Here is a 20,880-nt window from a genome sequence, read left to right as displayed (position 1 = left end):
AGTATTTGTGGTGCCGTTATTTGGATATAATAGCGCTGATGGCAAGTTAATGGTGTTTAATTATATGTCACTGATAAAACCCTGTTTTTTTATAAAATTGTGTATCTTGAACACCACAGTATAAGGCTCAAGGAGCTGCGCTGGATAACAGCCTGTTTTGTTTCTTTTCTTTGTAGTGCTACTATGAAACCTAAAGTGCCACCTCCTTTACCACCAAAGGTGAGAGGGATTTTGTTGCCAGATAATAGGGCGCTATATATAAATGCAGAAGTGTCTAAATGACTGTATTGATAGTTCTCTCACTTGAGCCGTGACTAAGGAGCTGCTGAGTAAAGTATCTGCTTGCTAACTTTTGCTGTCTGAATGGTGATCTTCAGGGGCATGCCTGGATCAGATTAGGTTTTGCATGCTGTCACTTGAAAAGTAAGTGAATCTTTTTTACACTGAAATTACCTTAATGTGAAGGAAAATAAAAAGAACTGTATTTCTTTTGTCTGGCTGTTAGTTCCTCAGCCAAAAATTGCAGGTTTTCTTACTTACCCTCCTGCACTATCTTTGCATAACTCAGAAGGGCTTTGCAAGCAGCATTAGTGCAGCAGGTTTCTAAACAATGTTGCCCGTTGTGGGTACATCCTTTGTTTGTGATTCTTTACACAAAGTTCTAGCTGTATCGTTGTCTGCTCCCCTAGGTTCTACTTAAATGTCTGGTTTGGTTATCTGTATTCATAAACAGTGACATTTCCACGTGGCCAGTAATTATTTAATGCATGACTTGAATATAATGATTTTTAATTTGTCCTTTGTTGATAACAAGGTTTTCCTTATTGCTGTGTGTTTCCTTCTGGTTTGTTTTTGAAACATTTGCATGGCAGAACATGTTGCTTTACCAACTTACTTGTGAAAATTTGAGGACCCAAATACTGCATGTGACTTTTTTGTCAGTGAGAAGGAGCTTGGGTGCTTTGAATATTTTCTTTTTTTCATTATGTTTTTATTATTACTGTGTCTTTTTTAGCCTAAATCCATCTTTATCCCCCAAGAAACTCATTCTTCTGAAAACGATAACCAAGGAACAATCAAGAGATGCCCAACATCAGAGAGTCCAGCAAAATCTGCATCTCAGGTTCCACCCAGGCCACCACCCCCTCGGCTACCTCCACAGAAATCTAATGTTTTAGGTAATAAGAGTGACAGCAAGAAGTATACAAATATTTCTTAAATAATCTTACATTATTTTCTTTCTACATGCTCACCTATGCATACATAGGTGTGCATATGTGAAATTACAGTAATGTGGTAATTTTTCTGTGGGGGGCATGTAAAAAAAAAAAAATCACAAAAGCCAAGATGCGCAAAGCAAGCATGCTTGAACTCAATTTGACTTGAAAGTCAAATGTACCTTTTAGTAAAGGTACTGATACCATTCCTACTGACACCACTGGTGACACAATTGCTTTTCTAAATGACAGGCTTATAATGTAGAGTATCGTGGTTTCACAGGGGTTAAAGAAGTCTTCCTGTTTGTAGGTTTCAGGTTCTGGCTCTGTGTGTCAACTGAGGTTGTTGTTTGACATGTCAATAATAGTTTTGCTTTCAAAGTTTGCATTTGTTTATAATGAACTGGGTTGGGTAGGACAGCAGGGAATTGTGTTTGCTGTTTGCTCAGGCAGTTCCTTTTATGTGTGTTAAAGTCTGATGCTCTAAGAGTTGTTCTGAACTGGCTTGTTTTAAGCGAACTTAATGTCTGAATCTTACTTGATACCTTGCTAGCTCTTCCTTGCTATGTATTTAGTATTGGAGTTGATGTGTTACAGATTTGACTGTAATGCTTAAGCCTCTAGTGCTAAGAAATGTCTCAAGGCTATTTATAAAGGATCAATAATTTGAAGCTTTAGCCAAGTTTTATTTAGATATGTTAAATATAATTTTTCTCATAACTGTGACTGCATACCTTTCTGTGTCCACGTTAGAGTTATGTTAATTGCCAAAAGCCATGGACTGAAATTGAATGTTCTTTATAGATGATTTTATGAGCATGTAGAGATGTATACGCTTCATAAATTAGTGTACTGGAACATGTTCTGACATAAGTGGAAATTACGGCCTTTCAGAACTGTTTTGAGGCTAAACTACTCTGAGTTGAAGGTAGAATACATTTTAAAATATGAATCTTTCTAGGTAATGGAGTCAGTTATGTACAATTAAATGGTGAACGAGAGGGATCACCACATCAACAGAATGAAGTTAGAGACACTAATTTTTCAAGGAGGGAAAAGAAGGAAATACTGGTAGGTATTTAAGCTTCTGGGTCTTATTTAAAAGTCTCAACTGTTCTACATGTGCAATGAAAAGTAGTGGGCACACTCTTTAGCATAGAAATTATGCTGGATGGATGACATCTTGTTTACTTTGAATCAAAGCACAGTTGCTAATCTAGCTGTGATAGTCTTAAAATGAAGTTTGAATCAGTATTTAATTTTCATTAGAAACTAACATCATCATGGATATGTAAGATTTACTTGCTTGTATTCACATACTTGAGATGTAGTGAGAGCAGGATCCTGTGAGAGAGATGTAATGTGTTGTACTGAGCAATGACTTTTAATTAAGCAAATGGTTAAATTAAGGAACATGCTGCCATCTGATGGCTTGCTGGAGGATTTGGCTGGCCCTGGGAAAGGAGCTAAATCGGGGCTGTCAAATGAGTCCTCCTCTTATCCCAGCTGTAGGCATGCCAGGGGAAAAAGAAAAGATGGAGAAACGTAGATTAAGGGTCCAGGTATGCAAGCTGTTGTCTGCTGGCCTCTGGAGCTCTGGGTTTCAGGGTTTAGGAGCTTTTGTTTAGTGTCCATCTTGAGCTACATACAGTCATGTGAAGTTGCACTCATGGAGAGAAAGCAGTTTCACTCCATGTGTAATCTGATCCGTCTGTGAGCAGAGGAAAGGGAATATTTCTGCATCCCTTTCTGCTCTTCCAAGTGAGTTTTTCCATAGCTTTCTGGAATAGCTTCCAGAGTGGCACTCTATTACTTTGATGCAAAAGCAAATGTGGGAATGAATGTGAGACAGGAGAGTGTGGGGCATTTGGAGTTAGATCAGATTTAATTTAACATGAAACTGTAGTCTTTGGGGGTTTCTTCTAAGGATGAGGTTGGAAATGTCACCCTTTTGAAAGAAGTGAAGAGAAAATAGAGCAGAAACGTTGTGGGTGTTTTTGTTTTGGTTTAAGGAAGTACTTTGGAAAGCATGATTTCCTGAATTGATTTGAGCATCACATTTGAAATGGTGTGTTGGAAATTTCCTGTGTTAACCTGTAAAATACATTTCTTTGGAAGCATATTTCTACTAAGAAATTGATACAGATATAGGAAAGTGGGTCTAGTACTAATTGATACCCGCTTGTAATAGCGAACAATTGAGCAATTGCTGCAATGTTGCTTAAACTTTGTATTGCTGCATATGGCATTCTTTCAGGCATCATTGTAATGTGAAAGCATTGCACAATAGGCTATGCAGACCTTCAGTAAGGAGATACTAGGGAATCGTAGTAGAGGTTTTAGTGAAGGCAAATGATCTGGTAGTTAGTGGTGTGTGGTCAATAGAGGATGTGGTTAGGAAACTCGTACAGAAATATGGAAGTGTTGGTTGGAAGCAAGGTCTGTGGCCCAACCTCATGCTTAAAAATGGGAGTGTTGCCATGGCTTTCATATCTCATACATGTGGCACAGCAGTGTCCCAATAGGTGCCTAGTGCAGTTATCAAAGTCTAGAAACACACAACACAACTCTATTGTCTTAAAAATCTGCAGGGAGGGGTTTATATCTGTTTTATGTAAATGTAAGTACTGGCTTTCTATTTTCTCCTAATATAATTATTAAATGCTTTTAAGAACATTCTAAAAAAAACTTTAGACTTGTATTTTGGTTATGCTGTAGTATGGGAATGTGCATTTTTCATGCGTATGTGTGCATGTGAGTGTAAACACACTTTTTAACTTCTGTTTTCTAGAAACCAATTAGTAATGGCCTTCCTCCCACACCTAAAGTACACGTGAGTATTAATGAGTCACAGAAATGCATGTTGGAAGCAGGACATGTTTTCTTACTAAAGCTGAGAGAGTGCATTTTTTGAGTGTTTGTAGGGGCTTCTTTTAATTATAAAAGCCAGTATCTCTTGGAAATATTAAGCCACAGGCACGGTATTTCAGCAGTCACGCTTGGCTTTGTGCTTTAGAAGTAAACTTCGGAATGTTTTTTATTAGCTTCTTAATGAAAAAGTGATGAATGAGAGTTTTGTGACTGATGCTACAGAAGTTCTTTCGGTATTGAGGGTACTTGCTGTTCTGAGGAACTTATGCCTCTTGGGTACTACAAACAGCTCAAAGCTTATGCTGTGCAGCTCTAGGCTTCAAAACTTCTGAAGATAGCATTCATACATTTCTTAGGGCTTGAAACTATTGCAGACATCTGTGTGCACCTTCATAACATAAATTCTAGTTTGCTTTAATTGTAATATCTGTGTGGCCTTATCACTGTGCTTCATTTGCGAAGTCAAGCTATCAATTTAGCCAGCTCTCTGATCAGAAGGGCCGGTCTTTACTTCCTTTTGACCATTTGTTTCTGCCCTCGCCATTTTCTTCCCTGTGTGCTGGACCATGCATTCATATAGTTGTGCTGTGCACCAAATGGGGAATTCATCTGATCTTCAACAAAACTTTTTGCTACATTGCCTCTGAGCCAGGTCAGTTTCTCATCTTTAGATAGACAATACAATTGCTATGAGGCTGTGTAAGTGCAGATGATACTATTTTTTGCTTCCTAGCCATTTTAGAGAAGGAGAACAGGTTAAGGTAGATGTAATGCTTCTGTTCCTTGGAACTGTAAACTGTTGCATAAATTCACAGGATTGTTCCAGAGCTCTGAATTCTTGGTATGTTTAGCATTGTTTGTAGGTCAGTCCTATTTTAATAAACTAGATATTAAACTAAATACATGGCCTAGGAGTGTGTACTTGAAACTAGTGAATGATAGAAACTTGGAAGGGCTCCTAGCATTGACAAGAACCAAATCATCATCATGAGAGGGAGGTAAGATAGATTTAGTGACTGGAATGAGAAAAAGGGTACAAAATAAATAGCTCAAAATAGTCATATGTGTTGCATTTTTCCCGCAAGCTTCAGGGACAGGCCATCAGAAAATTACTTGAGTTGCTAATATAATGAAGCTGTAAAAAGGGGCTGACTAAAAGGAAACTTCTGAAGCTGATCAAGTGAGTCATTGGGTATTGGACTGCTCTCTGCACATTTATGCATCTTTGTAGTGCATCCATTCTCTGGTTCTGATGATGGCCAGGTTAGAAACTCTGCCCTCTCCTCCTCTTTCCTCATCACACCCCACCTCGTAGGTATAACAAACTTTCCAACCTTTCTGTTAAGTATTGATTTGGCACTTATATTTTCCACGCTGCCTGCTGTCTCCATCAGTTGCCAAATAATGAAAATTTGGGTAAGGAAGGGTTTTTTCTCCCAGGCCGTTGGGATTACTGGACTTCTCTCTGTATGTACCAGCTCCTTGCCTTGATACTCAAGACTTCTGCAGTGGTACTGGCAGTGCGGCAGTCTTCCACATTGTCTTTGTGTAATGGAGTCTTCCTGTTTTTCCAGTTTTGCTGATTACCTTAATGAATTTGATTCTTCTCTCATTTAAGCATATATAGACAAAGTCATGGGTTTCATTATAGTGATGCAAGAATGAGACATGTCTGAAGTGCAAAGCAAAGGGTCCTGTTTCTGCTGCTGTTCATTTTAAAGGGTTAACTTCCTCTTCAAAGTACATTGTGTTCAAAAGTAACTGAAGTGTGCACAGACTTTCTTATTCGACAACAGGTTAATAAAAAAAAACCCAACTTGTCCAAATGTTAACATGAAAGCTGTTGGTTAATTCAGTTTACAGATTGATATTTGTTATCGAAGTATTAATGTAGAGTGAAAACATTGCCATTCTGTAGCTGCAGGATATGTAGCTTTGCACAGAGGTGATACCTGCTTATATTCAGGATGGCAACATTTACCTATGGCTTCATCTTATATATGGCCAACGTTTTATAAGTTATAATGTTTCACTGAACTTATTGTTGTGCACTACTGCATCATTCTCTTTCATCAACAGTACTGTAGGTCAGCTCTTCTTAGCAAAATAGGATGGGTAATTGTTATGTTGATGTTTGAGGGGAAGAAAGGAAGCCCTGGCTTTTCCTTTTCTGTCTTCTTGAAGCAAATTTATTAAGTATTCTTATAAGTGCTACAAAAAATGCTTGTGCTTCACTAGGAGAAAGATGGGCAGAACGATTATATTACATTATGCAAGACACTTAATAGGCAAATGGAGTTTATTAGGGTTATACTGAACAAAGAGATCATCTACCAGAGGTTTCCCTTTGGAAAGCAATCAATATAGAAAATAAATTAACTTGAAACAAATAATAGATACTCTAAAACAAAGATTTTGATTGTTGCATGACCTAGAGTTTTATTTTGAATGTATGAAATATGTCAAGAATTAAGTTTCTCCAAAACTTTCTAAAGTCACAAAATTCAGGAACCTTTTTCAGGTTTGCCAACTTAAATTAAGCATATAGTTAAGTGCATACAGTTTAAGACTTTTAAATTAAGAGTTAATTCAGAAATGCTAATTATGGTATGTTTGTTCAGAAAGGTCTTATGCACAAAGGGAAAAAAACACTTGAAAAAAATCACTTAAAATCACTTAGTCAACTTGTGTGTGTGAGGTTATTTTCCACATGTCAAATGAAACTATTTTAACTTTTTGTTACTACTTTACGTAAAATGAATCCTATTGGGAATGTCACTTTTCTGGTTTTTGTAAGTATCTTTTTAATTGTTTTTACTTCTACAGATGGGTGCTTGCTTTTCAAAGGTTTTCAATGGCTGTCCATTAAAAATACATTGTGCAACTTCATGGATAAATCCAGATACGAGAGGTAATATATTACATATATTTATTCATTTTGTCCTCTCCTCGGATTTAAAGAGTGCTTAGAGGAGCAAGACTTACTTCTTTTAAAACAGACATATTGTAAAGTAGGTTTATTCATAGAAGCAGTAGTTCTTTAATTATGCCTCTGCTCTGCAGTTCAGTGTTTGTTTTTTTAATGAAGATGTGGGGCCCAGATTTCAGCTTTGATTAAAGAGAATAAATTACATATCAAAGGTAAAAAAGAAAAACAAAACCAAACACTTTTGAGTCAAGACTCTTTTCAACATTTTAATCCCAAAGATGCCAATCCTAATCCATTTTGGAAAAAAAACTGACTCCTGGAGGCCCTAGTGGAGATAGATTTCTTTATCATTCACTTTTTTTCTTTCTTTCTCTCTCTTTTTTCCTCTCCTTTTTTTCTTTCCTAAATCTGTCTGGTCTGCAGATTTCTGCAGATCTCTTTGTGCGTACTTTTTGGTGTTTCATTGTATAGCCTAATGAAAGGGATAATTGGTAACATTGTACTTGCGTTGCCTGCAATTTTCCTTGTTGATTATAGGTTGCATAGACATGCTGCTGAGCCAGTAAGCAAGAAAACACTTAGATTTTATCAGACAATGAAATTATGGAAGTCAAATGTTTTGCATTTGACATCTCAATACAAGATGTCTGTCTTGTTCACATGCCTAAATGCAATCCAGGGTATTAATTATGTTCAAGAAGTGAGGCACCCCCAAAATACTGAGAAAACATTCCAATACTGCTTTTCGAAGTACTCCAAAAGAAGGCCATAAATATGTCACAAAATATATGGAAATGTTCAAATAGAATGATCTATATATATGAGGAAACTATTCACATGAGTTCTTGCTTATGTTGTATCACTGCTGGTTTTTATTCTGATAACAAAATCATAAAAAGCCTCATCTTTCCTAATGTCTTAAAACAACCCCATCCACAAAGCTAAGGTTCCTTAGCAATACTTGTTTTTCAAGCTTTCAAACACCATAACTATTATAGGTTGGTTTGTTTCAATGTGTATAATTAAGTCTTCTCTTGCTAAAGAGCTGCATGCTCTTGTAAAACATACCTTCATTAAGTCAGAATTCCTAGATTTTCTTTTTGTTTGTATTTGCAGATCAGTACTTGATATTTGGTGCAGAAGAAGGTATTTACACACTGAACCTCAATGAACTTCATGAAACATCAATGGAGCAGGTGTATTTCTGGTTTAATATTTTGGGGAAAAAAATACATCTTATTTTTTTAGCCACTCAGATTTATGTTCTATAATCCTTGTAAAAATTGTCTTTACAGTTACATAGGCACTAGCCACACTGAGATTTATCTTAAATGCTTACTACTGAGGATACCTTTAAATCGCATTTAAGTTTTGTGTCGGCTGAACCGTGTTTAAGTAGGAGATCTGCATATATCAATGTGTTGACCTTCATCAGAGTGCGTTGTCCTGCAGCTAAATAATCTATTAAAATAGTATGGAATTTTCCTGGTATATCTTTGATGAAAGTTTCTATTTTTTTTTCTATTTTTTTTTTGAAAGCTGTGATACAAGATAGAATATTTGGAGCAAACTTTGTGTGTCAGCTCCAGGGGAGCAAGGAGATCCTTTATACACTAGATTCCATTTTTTTTTGTCTTAAAAGCAGCTTTGCTGACAAGACTCAGCTTACTGAATCCAAATCTTTGCAGAATCTTATAAACGGGAGGTGTTTTTGAGGGGATACTGGGGAGGGGGAAATGCCAATTGCAGGCTTTTCTGTATGGTGTCTTCTCCAGCTCTTCTGTTAATCTCTGAGACTTGTTTTCTTTCCTGCCTTCTCCCTAACTTAGGGAGCTATGCATCTGCCATCAAGATGGAGGAATTTGCAAGGACAGCCTTCACACTGTAAGCTGGAGGCACTGGTGTTTGTTAATCTTCCAGGGTCCAGACGTAGTAGATGTCTGTTGTGTTGAGAAGAAGGCCTAGCTAGCTTGCACTGAGCTCCATGTAACCCATAATCATACTGGTGCTTGAGTTACCTAGTTTAAACTTAGCTCAGGTACCTCTCTGCTGCTTCACTATGGTTGTAAAACCTATCCTGAGAAATACCACTAATACAATAATTCTTGTAGGTCAGGTAGACAAAGGAAAGTGTTGGTTGTTCTGGGTTTGTTTTTTTTTTTTTTTTTGGGGGGGGGGGATTTGGTTTGGGTTTGGCTTTTTTGGGGGTGGGGTGGAGTTGTTTTTAATTGGCAAGGAGAATAAGTGTAACAAAACTCATGCTCTCGTGTCCATCCTTGTTTTCTCCAAGCACCATGTTCTGTAGTCCATTGCCTAGGGAGCTTTTAGGGACATGTTTTAATGAACACTAGAGCACTGAATGATGAGAAGAGGTGCTTGTAAAAACAGTCAGTCATATGTGGAACAGGAGGAATGGGTGACAGGTCAATCAACCTGCAAATCTGAAGTATTGCTGCTGTTCTCTAATCTTTGGATCCAGACCTGCTAAGTCACAATATGGTTATGCAGCTAGAGAAGGTCAATCAAACTTGCACATTAAATTTGGATAAAGCCAGGATGGTAGATGATTACTGTAGGTTTTTCTTACAGTATGTTTAGGTTACGGGGAGACTTCAGGAATACAAATGCACTCTCTTATTGCATCTTTATTTATGATAACAGGCAATAGGGCTTTAATAGCATTTTGAAGTTCTGTTTCACTTCATTGTTTGCTCTATAGGCTGATGTAATTCAGTGTAAAAGCAGAAGTAGTATCCTTGGTTATTTTTCACTGCATTCCACTTCACTAATGGACAAAGCAGAAATAACTGATGTTTCCAGGATTTAGCACAGCTTCAAGATGAATCTCTTGCTCTTTGGCAGAAAAATCTTTCAGTTAATTTACAAGATCTCCTCAGATCTTTCTAATAAACCAGCAGTGAGTGCTTTGTTTTGGGTTTTTTTTTTTTTGGTTTTTTGTTTGTTTGTTTGGTAGGAGATTTTGCTTGTTTTTCGAAGGGCAAAGGAGATGAGTGGTCTGTCTGGCCCAGTGGTCTATTTCCTGAAGTGGGAGTGTGAAGTGACCATGACAATGACCACTGTCCACTGTCTGTTCTTCTCAGACTCAACTACTGTCATGGAATTGGGGATGTTGGAGGATTCTGGCTATTTGCTTCTTGTGTCCATTTATGGACCTGTTGGACATGAGTATGTCTAATCCCTTGTTTACACTGTTGATACTTTCCATCTCCATCACCTCTTGGGGCAACAAACTCCAGAAGTTACGCGAGATGGGGGAAAGAAAGTACTATTTTTTGTATTTTTTTAATTTTTTTTTTTTACATTTCTTTTTTGTTTTAAAAATACCTTGTCAGTTCAACACTATCTTTCTAGTAATCCTGGGGTATGACAACAATTCTACCTTGAACATTTTTACACTCCTTGATCGCTTAAATGAAGTATATTATCATATGTGGATGGAGAGTCGCTTCAAGTGCCAGTTTTACTTGTTTCAAGAGATTTGGACTATTGCAGGCTTTAGAAGGGCTGTGCTTTGTTTATTGAAGTTTACTATTGTTAAGGTCTTCTCCTTTGAAGGAGAAAGTTTGGTAGTTTTGAAATTTTTAAAAGGATTGATTTTTATAATGATGTCTCATGGGCTAATTATAGTATTCTTGAAGACATGAATATAAAACATGCTAATTGTCTAAATGTTAATGTGTATGTTAAATATAGTGTGTGTGCCTAAGATTTACTCTGAATTAACTCTGGAATCCAGGTAAACATTACTTGGCTTAAGCTAATTTCTGCTACAAAAAGCAAATCAATATTAGTTTTGTCCTGTCGTCTATGCAGATATTAATCAATCAACTTAATGTGTCCACATTTTGTGTATATCAGATTGAATTCTTTTCTTTCTTCGTTTTTCCTTTCCTTTATCAGCTATTTCCTCGAAGGTGTACGTGGTTGTATGTCATGAACAATTGCTTGTTATCAATATCTGGTAAGTTACTGTGCTATCTCCAACTGTTAGTGGTGGTAAACATTTGGTTTTGTATTTGAAGTGTGGTTTTGTTTTCTAACTAACAGGTAAAGCTTCTCAGCTCTATTCCCATAATCTACCAGGACTCTTTGATTATGCAAGGCAAATGCAGAAGTTACCTGTTGCTATCCCAGCACATAAACTTCCTGACAGAATACTTCCAAGGTAAATACATGTCATCAGATGTATCAGAATATCTTAATTTGGGAGTTCAGAATATGCTTGTGAAACTCGAGGAATATCAAATAACATGGAGCTCTATTCACAGTTTGTCATGGATAACTCCTATGGGCATTAGTCAGTGGGTAGACCTCTAAACTTACATGAATCAGGATATGAATATACTCCTGTTAGATAAATGTGGTTTGGTACGTCTTAGCTTTTTGTCATGAAGCCTCTTGTTTGAGGGCATAGCTCTTTTCAGGTATAGTCTAGTATGGTAAAACCTGGTTGTTCTTCATGCTAAACAAGATCTAGGGTCAGTATTGTTCTTTTTACATTTCGGGCAAGTAGAAATGGTGACCTTACATTAGTTACTGTGGGCCCTATCTTTCCATTCTACTTAAAGTAAAAGTAAAAATTGAGGATGGATAATCACTTACTGCAGAGGGAATAGTCTCATGGATTATTTTGTAGGCTGGAAAGAATAGAACTGGAGTGCAGATTTGACATTCTTCATTGCCTAGTCATTTTTCACAGGCCAGTGTAGAAGATCCTTTTCATCCCAGATGCCTACAGCACATTGTGCATGCAGTCCCTCCAGCCGTATTTACTAACAAGTGCATACAAAATCTCAGGGACACAACGCTGGCTGACAAACCAAGCCTTAAAGAGACCATTCAAATCCAAGAGGAATAGATAGTAACACTAATCTAGTTTGCAGAGATGCCTTTGATTCTTAAAATATGTATGGAATCATTGGTTCTTGTATAATAGACTTTCTGTTAGGAAATTGTATTATAGGAGACATAATTTTTTGCCATCTTTGGTTCTATTAACAGCCTATTAACATTTAATTCTTGGGTTCAGGAAAGGCTTCTTGTTCAGTCATCTGCCAACATAATGGTGCAGCACTCCTCTGAAAATTGTGTTATTCCTAGAGGCTAAATGCTAATTAACTAAGAGGTAATTTGTGCCTTGAATCGTTGTCTTCTGTGTGTCTGTGCCATTGTTCTGCTCCTCTCTATTCCAAACTAACTTTGGTGTGAGGACTGCATCAGCAGTGGACTAATAACTGTAATTATCATTAAGGATCGTGTGAGGGAGACCTTCAGTCTACATTCAGCCTGGAATGACACGTCACCTAAGCTGCAGAGGGCTCAGAAAATTTCTTGTCCAGTCATGTCGCTTCCCTAGAAAAATGCAGCATAACCTGAATGTGTGAGTGCCAAGGCAGTCCTTCAAACACAGGAGAGATTCATTTAGATAATCCATTTTTCTGTTTTATCCCTTGCTGTAAGGCGTCAGGGTAGTAAGATTTAGCCTGACAGAAGTGCATTTGAAGCATGGAGAAGAGCATTATTATATCAACGTAGAAATGTTAAAAGCAAAGTTTTCTATAGAGAAAAAGCAAAACAAAATAGAATTCAAAGTCATTTGTGAGGTTTGTATATTCATCTGCAACATGGTCTAAGCTGAATTTATGATAACTTGGTAGGCAAACAGCAGCAGAAAATGTCTCTGGTAAGTCTACATTCCAGCTTCTTTCCCTTGAGTGTCCTTGAACAGTTTCTTTCAAACCTTCCATGGCTTCTTCCGAGCAAAATCTGTGGCCAGTACTCAGCTTTCATGCTGCTCAGTCCTGCATTATCGGTCACTTCTGGACATTTGAAAGGTGCTGAAATGGTTTTGACTGCAATATTTGCCTGTCAGTCCAAGCAAGCTCTCTGGTACGGTATCATTTGCCATACCCTTTGGGTCCACATGTCTTGTCTTCGAATTACAATTATGTCCTTGGGACAAGAGAGGCCTTTGTGTTGTCAATGTAGTATCCAGCACAAGATGTAGTAAGTTACAGCATTACAAAGAAGAATGATTGTGTGAGTACCTGTGGATATCCCAGGCATGTGTATAAATACATATAATTAAATAGTGGTAAATGACATTTGAAGGTATTGAGGTATCTATTGCTCTCCATTCCTGACTTTTCACTGCATTTATAATGTTGCATAACTGAGCAACATCTCAGTGCTAACAGAGGGATCACCATGTATGTTCTAGGCATGACATTTTGAGAAGAAATACACACATACATAATTTTTCTGGGGAGCAGATAAACTTTTCTCACCAACAGCTCACTAAAAAGCAAATTCATTCAGTTAAGTTGACCAATAATTCTGTCTTTGTATCTTGTAGGAAGTTTGCCGTATCTACAAAAATTCCGGATACTAAATGGTGTCAGAAATGTTGTGTTGGTAAGTAAAGATCTGCAGAATAAATGCCAAGAAGCAGTATAGATGATGGCAGTATTAAAGTCACTGAGTCAGGTTTAGGAAGTGATAGGAGAAGATAACTTTTGTCATTATTATGAAAAGATACATTTGCAGGCAGTGAACTCGTTCAGGTTAGTCCCTGAGTTTAAGCAGTGGAAAGCTTTCCCAATTTGCTTTTTATTTTGGAGGACAATTCTTACAAACCTCAAAGAAGGAGAATGCATGTCCAGTTTAAACCAGCTCTTGGGAAGAACCTAATCTCCATGGCTGGAGTGACTTAAAGAGGTTGCCATCAGGCTTAAGTAGCCTAGGCTTAAGTAGCCTGACATCTAGCACAAGTTCCAGCTATCAGTATTGGATGATAAAAAGCAAGGAGTATTTTCAGTTCTTTGAGGACTTGTGTTGTCTCTGAAGCCTTTAAAGTGTGTTCAAAGCACTGTGTTAAGGCATGCTTTAAAAAGGGTGGTGGGAGCAGGTAGATTAAAATAAATAAAGTAATATTAAAAAGAACCAGGAAAGGTAACTCCTGGGGTCAAGCTCTTGTCCCTGGGAATGTTTCACCTGGTGTTCTGTAGTCAAATGTTTGGTGTGAGGATTTGTATTACACAGGAGATTCAGAGGCTCAGTGGTGAGCATCTGTCACCTATCCTGACAAAAATCTCCCCAGTATTGCTAAAACATATGATGTTATCTCTTCTTTGTCCAGCTCACCTGTTAAAACTTGACTTTTTCTGGTATGCAGATGCTCTAGGGCGTGATAGGGTATTAACAGTATGTACTGTGTATGTTCAGGGCTTGCCCTAATTGAGGCATCTAATTGAGCTGTAATGGATGCTGGAGGGAACACCTGAAGGGGTGGAGCAGGATCAGAGTAGGTAGGAATGCTGCTTTCTGACATGAAAATTAATTTAGAAGTCCATATGATTTTAGGTCTCTGTTTATGAAATGAGAATCCTAGTGGTGTGCTCCTCTTCAGTCTTATGGTTTCTGTACTAACAGGCACAGAATTGAGTAAGAGTGCCATGGGACTTTGCATCACAAGAGGGGGACTGCTGTCTTGGCATGCAGGGATAGGTTAGCCTAACAAGCCTGGAATCCTCCTCCTATGATAGGAGTAAGTAGTAACAGGGATGTCTGCAGATGGCAGGTCCAAGGGGAGAAATAACAGATTCCCCTCTCCTGCTGTACTTATTACCCACAGCCTGAGCTGCAGCATTCCTGCTGGCAGCATAAGTACCCCTTTGGCCTGGGGGAAGCAGCAGTGCCACAGGAGGCAGAAACAAACAAGAACTTCTGGTCTCGTTTCTCCACCTTACAGGTGTTGGTAATTGCATGTTTTGTGTTTTCTGCTGCTGAGTTCAGCCATACCAAGGGTCACACCAGGCATTATTTGCTGCCGTTTGCACTTGGTCTGACAGATGTTGAGTGAGGACTTGGATTAATGAAATTAAACTTTGATGTGTAAGGTGCCAAGGGATTGCTAGTGGATTTTCTTGGCAGTAGGGTAGCATAAGCATATTTTACTTACGTAGATAGTACTGGATTGTAGAAGCTCATTATGTGAACTGTGGTGTTCATTGCCTGATGTCCTTTAAAATCTGGTCTTTAGATGTAGTTGTACAAAGTGTGAAGTAACACCTGTTTGTCTTGATAAGCTGGTGAAATTTTGTCAATACTGTAGAATTAAAGTTGTGAAATTTTGGATTTCACAGCACCCAATTTTGCAATGTTATCGTACTCTTCCCATTTTTAATTGAGCTCTTACAAACAGTAGAAGAGCAGGAGTTGAGTGGAAATAGATGATGTCACTTAAAAAAAACCAAACAGATTTCCTGCTAATCTATGACAAATACAGAGCTCCTGGATTTCATACTCACTGTGACAGTGCTTGAAAGGCAGCTGAGCAGTTATCAAGTGATAGCAATAGTTCAGTTCCTGCTGGATTAATTGTCAAAACAGCTGTTCTTTAACAGCTTCTCATGATGATCTGGAGTAGTTTAAGCAAAACAACACGGTAGAGCAAGATACCTCAAATATACATTCAGGCTATTAGCTGCTCATGACTGGTGGAAGGGCAGACCATGCTCCAGCATGCTTGCTGTCACTATTTTCATAGTGTGGATGTTGATTTTTCAGAAGCTTCCTTATATAAAAGATTAGAGTGGTGGTGGTGACTTAAAAATAAATTTATGGACTGTAATTTGGTTGGAAATTGTTTATTTGCTTGTATTGTACGCTAATGTGTTCTACCTCTCCTTTTTTGGCAGTGAGGAATCCGTACACGGGCCACAAGTACCTTTGTGGAGCACTACAGTCTAGCATTGTTTTGTTAGAATGGGTTGAACCAATGCAAAAATTTATGTTAATCAAGGTAATATTAGAATAAGGTGAAATATTCTTATGTTCAGTTCTATTTATCTTGAATGACCATTTCTTGAGTTAATACACTTTTCTCTTGGTTTCTTTTAAATTTCTTTGAAAATAACTATTTAAATAATATGTATTAACTGACTCAGAATACTTATAGGAATTTTCTTGGTTTTGTGGTGCACTTCAGTTAAAAAAGAAAACCCTTCTCTTCATGAGCATTGTGTTTTAGTTGCACAGTAAAAAACTGGCTGATAGGCTGATACATGGCCGAGTGAAGTGATAGCATGGGTTAACATCCGGCTTGCTCCCATACCAGAGAGAAGGTGGCTGTTTATTTTATGCTTTGTGACACTGGAGGTGCCCAGAACTCATGTAGGGACGCAGCCACTATAACTTGATCAGCCTGGCAGCCAACTTAGAGACTGCATAGCCAGGGAAAGCAATGGTGGGTATAGCACTTGTGTCATCTGTGTGCAGCTGCACAGGACACACATCGTATTTTATTTTAACTGAATTGGCATGAAGACTCTAACCTTGTTAACTCAGGCTTTTTGTATCTATCAGTTACTGTTATCTGAAGAGGTAAACTTAATGTTCTAAAATGTATGGCATAAAATTTACCATACAGTTTAAATACCTAATAGTGACTCAGACTAAACTTGTTTTGTTTCTAATGCCTATTTTTGTTTCTTAATCTAGCACATAGATTTTCCTGTACCTTGTCCACTGAGATTGTTTGAAATGCTGGTAGTCCCTGAGCAGGAATTCCCTTTAGTTTGTGTTGGTGTCAGTAGAGGAAGAGACTTCAACCAGGTGGTGAAGTTTGAGACTGTCAACCCAAACTCTACCTCTTCATGGTTTACAGAAACAGGTTTGTACACTGTTATAATTGCATTCAGAAATGCTCGTTGCTCTTCTGTTACAGCTGAAGCACTAAAAAGGTAGTTTCCTATGAGAAAACTAATGGTTAAATCATTGAGGCTAAGTGATCATTGTAAGTTCTCTTTAAATCTGTTTGTACTTGCTTGCACATGCACTTTTTTGGATGTTTCTAGTTGTTGAACTGATTTGATTTCTTGAGGTTTTTGAGTATAGCAGAGTATGGAGCTGTGGGGTTTTTTGCATTCCCATAAATCAGAGTGTACTTGACTATTGCCCACTGTGCTGTTCTGTTCTCTACCCTGGCAGCATGGTGTCAGTTTATTTAATAGATTTTAATAGAATTGCACTCTGAACAGTTTCTTTCATCATCTCTGTAGGTGTAGTTTGCCTCTTCTGCAATAAGCCAGTGTGATTAGAAATGAGGTTATCAGCTTCTTGCTGAGAGAGAGCATATTTCTATTCTCCCCATGTTTGTGGAAAGAGATTAGGACCACTGGTAGCAGGAAGCCAGGTATCTGTCTGTCACTGGTCTGGGCACCATGAGTGAGAAGGCCACCATGTGAGCAACAGTATAAATAGTCTTAAGAAAGAAGTGTTCTAAGGATTAATTTTTAAGAGTTGCAAGCCCCCCCCCCCAAACCTAGAAGCAGTAGTGAGCTGACCCCAGTCATAGCTTCCATGTTTAGAAGCAGTAAATAGCTTTGTTATTACCAGACATAGAGCCCTTGTTGATCCATGATGAATTTATACTTAGTCCTGTGCTGGCATATACTTACCTGGCTGATGGTGTACCATGCAGTTCACTAAGAAGAACAGTTTCCACTACAAAGATGCCTGCTGACTTTCTCACTGCTGAAAAGTGCGTCAGATTTTGACACACTTTAAAGAACAGTTACAGAAACCAATGTGATCAATGGATGGCTGATTAATGCACTTCAGAGTACAATTAACTACTTGAAAGTGCATTTTACTTTCAAACTTACACATCTGTTCATGTAACTGTGTGGCTTGGTTAGAGTTCATAAAAGTAGAAAACTGAAGAGAAATTTTCACCCATGATGTCCTGTTGTCATTCTTCTCTCAGTATTATCTGCACTGTGGAGGTGTCCCTGTCCATTGCAGGGGGTTTGGGACTAGATGATCTTAAAGTCCTTTCCAAACCATCCAGTTCTATGATTCTATGAATAATAATTCCTTCATGGTTCCTTTTGTTTTAATGTAGAAAATTTAACATTGCACTGTGTCTTCCCAAAAGGTACACTTCCTTAGCTTCCTTGGGTCATTTGTGTGTTCTTGTGTTGTTTCTATGTTGTTATTTTCTGCTATTTGTTTGACTCCAATTTAAAACCTCATGTTGTATTGGCTTATTCCTGTCCCCTGCTGGCAAGAGATGGATAATGCAATGAAACGGATTTTTCAGCGTTTTTTTAAATGAGGCAAGGGTGTACTGTATGGTAACAAACAGTGCCCATCACACAGTTTCTACAGTAGTGTTCATTGTTTGGCGTTTGATATTTTTCTGTAAACGTCTTCTAAAGATGCTAAAAAAAAAAAAAATAAGCTGGCAAAGACTCTAGTGCAGGGGGTTTCTCCTGTGCCATCCTTCTGGTAGCTTCAGCAAGTACAGTGCATGTTTCCGCATCACATAATGTGGTTGCACAGATGTGTGTCCTCCAGTCCTTCTGTTGCATGCTTTCATCATGGCTGTATCCGCCTTTGGTTAAGACCGTGCATTAGAAATTGGTCAAAATCATAAATAAATGCCTTCCAAGACAAACAGCAAAAAAGAGATGGAGTGACCATCTCAAGAAGCATGTGTCTGCCATCATCCTCGAGAAGCTTTTTTGCTTCTCAACAGGACCATGGATTTTATTCTTTAACTGAGAGCTGCTTTTGTATTTTAGGTAACATGCTCTAATTTCTCATCTCTAACAGATTTAATTAGTTTCTCTTTTCTGTATGAAAGAACACCTACAGAATTGTTGGCAGTAATGCTGAATTAGTAAGAGCTGCTTTTTGTGTAATGTCAGTGTCAACAAACAAATGAACCAAAGCTGTACTTCTCTTGAGCTGATGTGTCCACTAATTCCTGGTGGGTCAGATTTGTTTACTGTGATGGAGACTGCTGCAGCTGTAATGCAGGAGAGGACCATGACCCTTCTTTTAAGAGTTTGGAGAAGGAAATAATAATCCCCTATTTTTTGGAGATTAGGGATGGAAAACCTGAAAATAGCAGCAAGAATTAATTAAGTCCCTAGCAGTAGAAGAAAAATGGAATGAAACAGCATTCAGATTTAGTATGGACAGTCTCATATATCTGCCTTTTTTTGCCACAGCAATATTAAATTACACCAACAGATAATATAGGGAGAACAATGTATACCTGAGTTTGCTTTTGTGACTTGGCTCACAAAAGGCTGGGTTAAGTTCATACTTTAATATTACAGCTTCAGTTTTCCTGTCACAGTCAACATGTTGGATATGTGGACATGCCTCTCTAAGAGAAGATAAATGTAAGATGATTATTTTAAGTAGATGAAAACACACTAACCCATTAAATTTTCTCAGTCTCTAGAACTTCCATTTCAGATTTCATGCTAATTTATGTTATGAACTAACACTGTCATTTTTTTATAGACACTACAGAGACAAGTGTTGTACATGTAACACAGCTGGAGAGAGATACCATTTTGGTGTGTTTGGATTGTAAGTTCTGGTATCAACTAAATACATACATATGCATGTACATGCATACTGTCTGTCTTCAAATTAGGTCACATTGAAGATTGATTCTTGGTTGACATGTCCTATTTATTGTCTAGGCTGCATAAAAATAGTGAATCTGCAAGGCAGGTTAAAATCCAGCCGCAAACTGTCGTCTGAGCTCACATTTGACTTTCAGATTGAATCAATAGGTAAGTTCAATTTTGTTATTAATACTGAATATCTGGGTAGACTAGAAAGCCATATGAAATTTAACAAGAGCGAGTGCCAGATTCTGTATCTGGGACAAGGTAGTCCTGATTATGTAAGATGGGGGATGAGAGGCTGGAGAGCAGCCCTGCAGAGAGAGATCTGGGGATTTGGGTTGATGGCAAGCTGTGTATGACTAAACACTGTGCCCTGGCAGGCAAAAGAGCTACCCACGTCCTGGGGTGCATCAAGCACAGCATAGTCACAGGAGTTGACTGTTCCACTCTATGCTGCACTGGTGCAGCCCCACCTTGAGTACTGTGGGCTGTTTACAGATTTTTCCTGGGAACCTACACACTTACCCTGTCCTTGAGGAAAGCCCTAGACCCATTTGCTTTCACAGGGTGCAAATGCAGGTGTCTGTCACTGTATTTGTGACAAGGGAAAGGGCTGGGAAGTAAAAGGCTCTGTAAAGCTTCCCGTTGCTGTAGGACTGTATTAGCCAATAGTTGCTGGGAAATGAAAAATGTCACTGCAGTATCCCTGTCACTTTCTTGCTAAAATTCGATACATATTTTCTATATTAATTACGTATTTTCAATATGTAATTTATGTATTAGAATGGAGAGGGGTTTCCTGCTGAAAGGAAAGGCCATGTTTAGGCCTAGACAGAAGGACAGTTGTAGAAATTTTTCTGGTTGGGTGGTAATATTTTTTAACCCTGCACCTTAAACAAAAAAATACAGCTGCTTTTGAGGCAAGTTCAGTGATTCGTGAGAGACATTCTGCAATCTGTGTGGGTGAATGTGATAGACTAAAACATACATGTACAGATTTCAGAACTGCAGTCATATACTTTTGGCCTTAAAAGCATGAGTTGACACTATGCCTCAAAACTGATTCCAGTGTTCTTTGTTACCAGTCTGTCTACAAGACAGTGTGTTGGCCTTCTGGAAACATGGTATGCAAGGAAGGAGTTTTAGATCAAATGAGGTGAGTACTACATTTTGCTTCAAACTCTAGCTTCTAATATAAGCCAGTGTCGTGGTTTAAACCCAGTCAGGTAACTCGTTCACTCACTTCCCCCCTTCTTTCCCTCCCCCTACTCCCGGAGGGACGGAGAGGAGAATCGAAAAGAATGCAACTCCCACGGGTTGAGATAAGAACAGTTTAGTAACTAAGGTATAACACAAATCACTACTGCTACCACCAATAATAACAATGATAAAGGAAATAACAAGGGAA

The 20,880-nt window shown here is 38.2% G+C and overlaps 1 protein-coding gene across 10 annotated transcripts in view; it reads left to right on the top strand.

Annotated features, from left to right (window-relative positions):
- Nucleotides 1–20,880, top strand: part of MAP4K3 (mitogen-activated protein kinase kinase kinase kinase 3) — an 80,613-nt gene that overhangs the window by 52,886 nt on the left and 6,847 nt on the right. For 6 of the 10 annotated variants that reach the window (XM_062614394.1, XM_062614392.1, XM_062614390.1 and 3 more), the window contains 14 exons: nt 177–219; nt 1,016–1,178; nt 2,179–2,288; nt 4,009–4,050; nt 6,915–6,999; nt 8,134–8,213; nt 10,939–10,999; nt 11,086–11,203; nt 13,394–13,452; nt 15,738–15,841; nt 16,540–16,711; nt 19,360–19,428; nt 19,545–19,637; nt 20,558–20,628. In XM_062614394.1, the coding sequence (XP_062470378.1) occupies nt 177–219; nt 1,016–1,178; nt 2,179–2,288; nt 4,009–4,050; nt 6,915–6,999; nt 8,134–8,213; nt 10,939–10,999; nt 11,086–11,203; nt 13,394–13,452; nt 15,738–15,841; nt 16,540–16,711; nt 19,360–19,428; nt 19,545–19,637; nt 20,558–20,628 (1,270 nt within the window). Of the gene's footprint in view, nt 1–176; nt 220–1,015; nt 1,179–2,178; nt 2,289–4,008; nt 4,051–6,914; nt 7,000–8,133; nt 8,214–10,938; nt 11,000–11,085; nt 11,204–13,393; nt 13,453–15,737; nt 15,842–16,539; nt 16,712–19,359; nt 19,429–19,544; nt 19,638–20,557; nt 20,680–20,880 lie in introns of all 10 variants that reach the window. The other 4 variants (XM_062614387.1, XM_062614393.1, XM_062614389.1 and 1 more) reach the window with 4 other exon arrangements.

Source organism: Pezoporus occidentalis, unplaced genomic scaffold (genome assembly GCF_034315485.1).
Source record: "Pezoporus occidentalis ecotype Australia unplaced genomic scaffold, CSIRO_AGI_Poc_V1 ctg175, whole genome shotgun sequence".
NCBI classification, from domain to species: Eukaryota; Metazoa; Chordata; class Aves; order Psittaciformes; family Psittacidae; genus Pezoporus; species Pezoporus occidentalis.
This window is presented reverse-complemented; position numbering and strand designations above follow the sequence as displayed.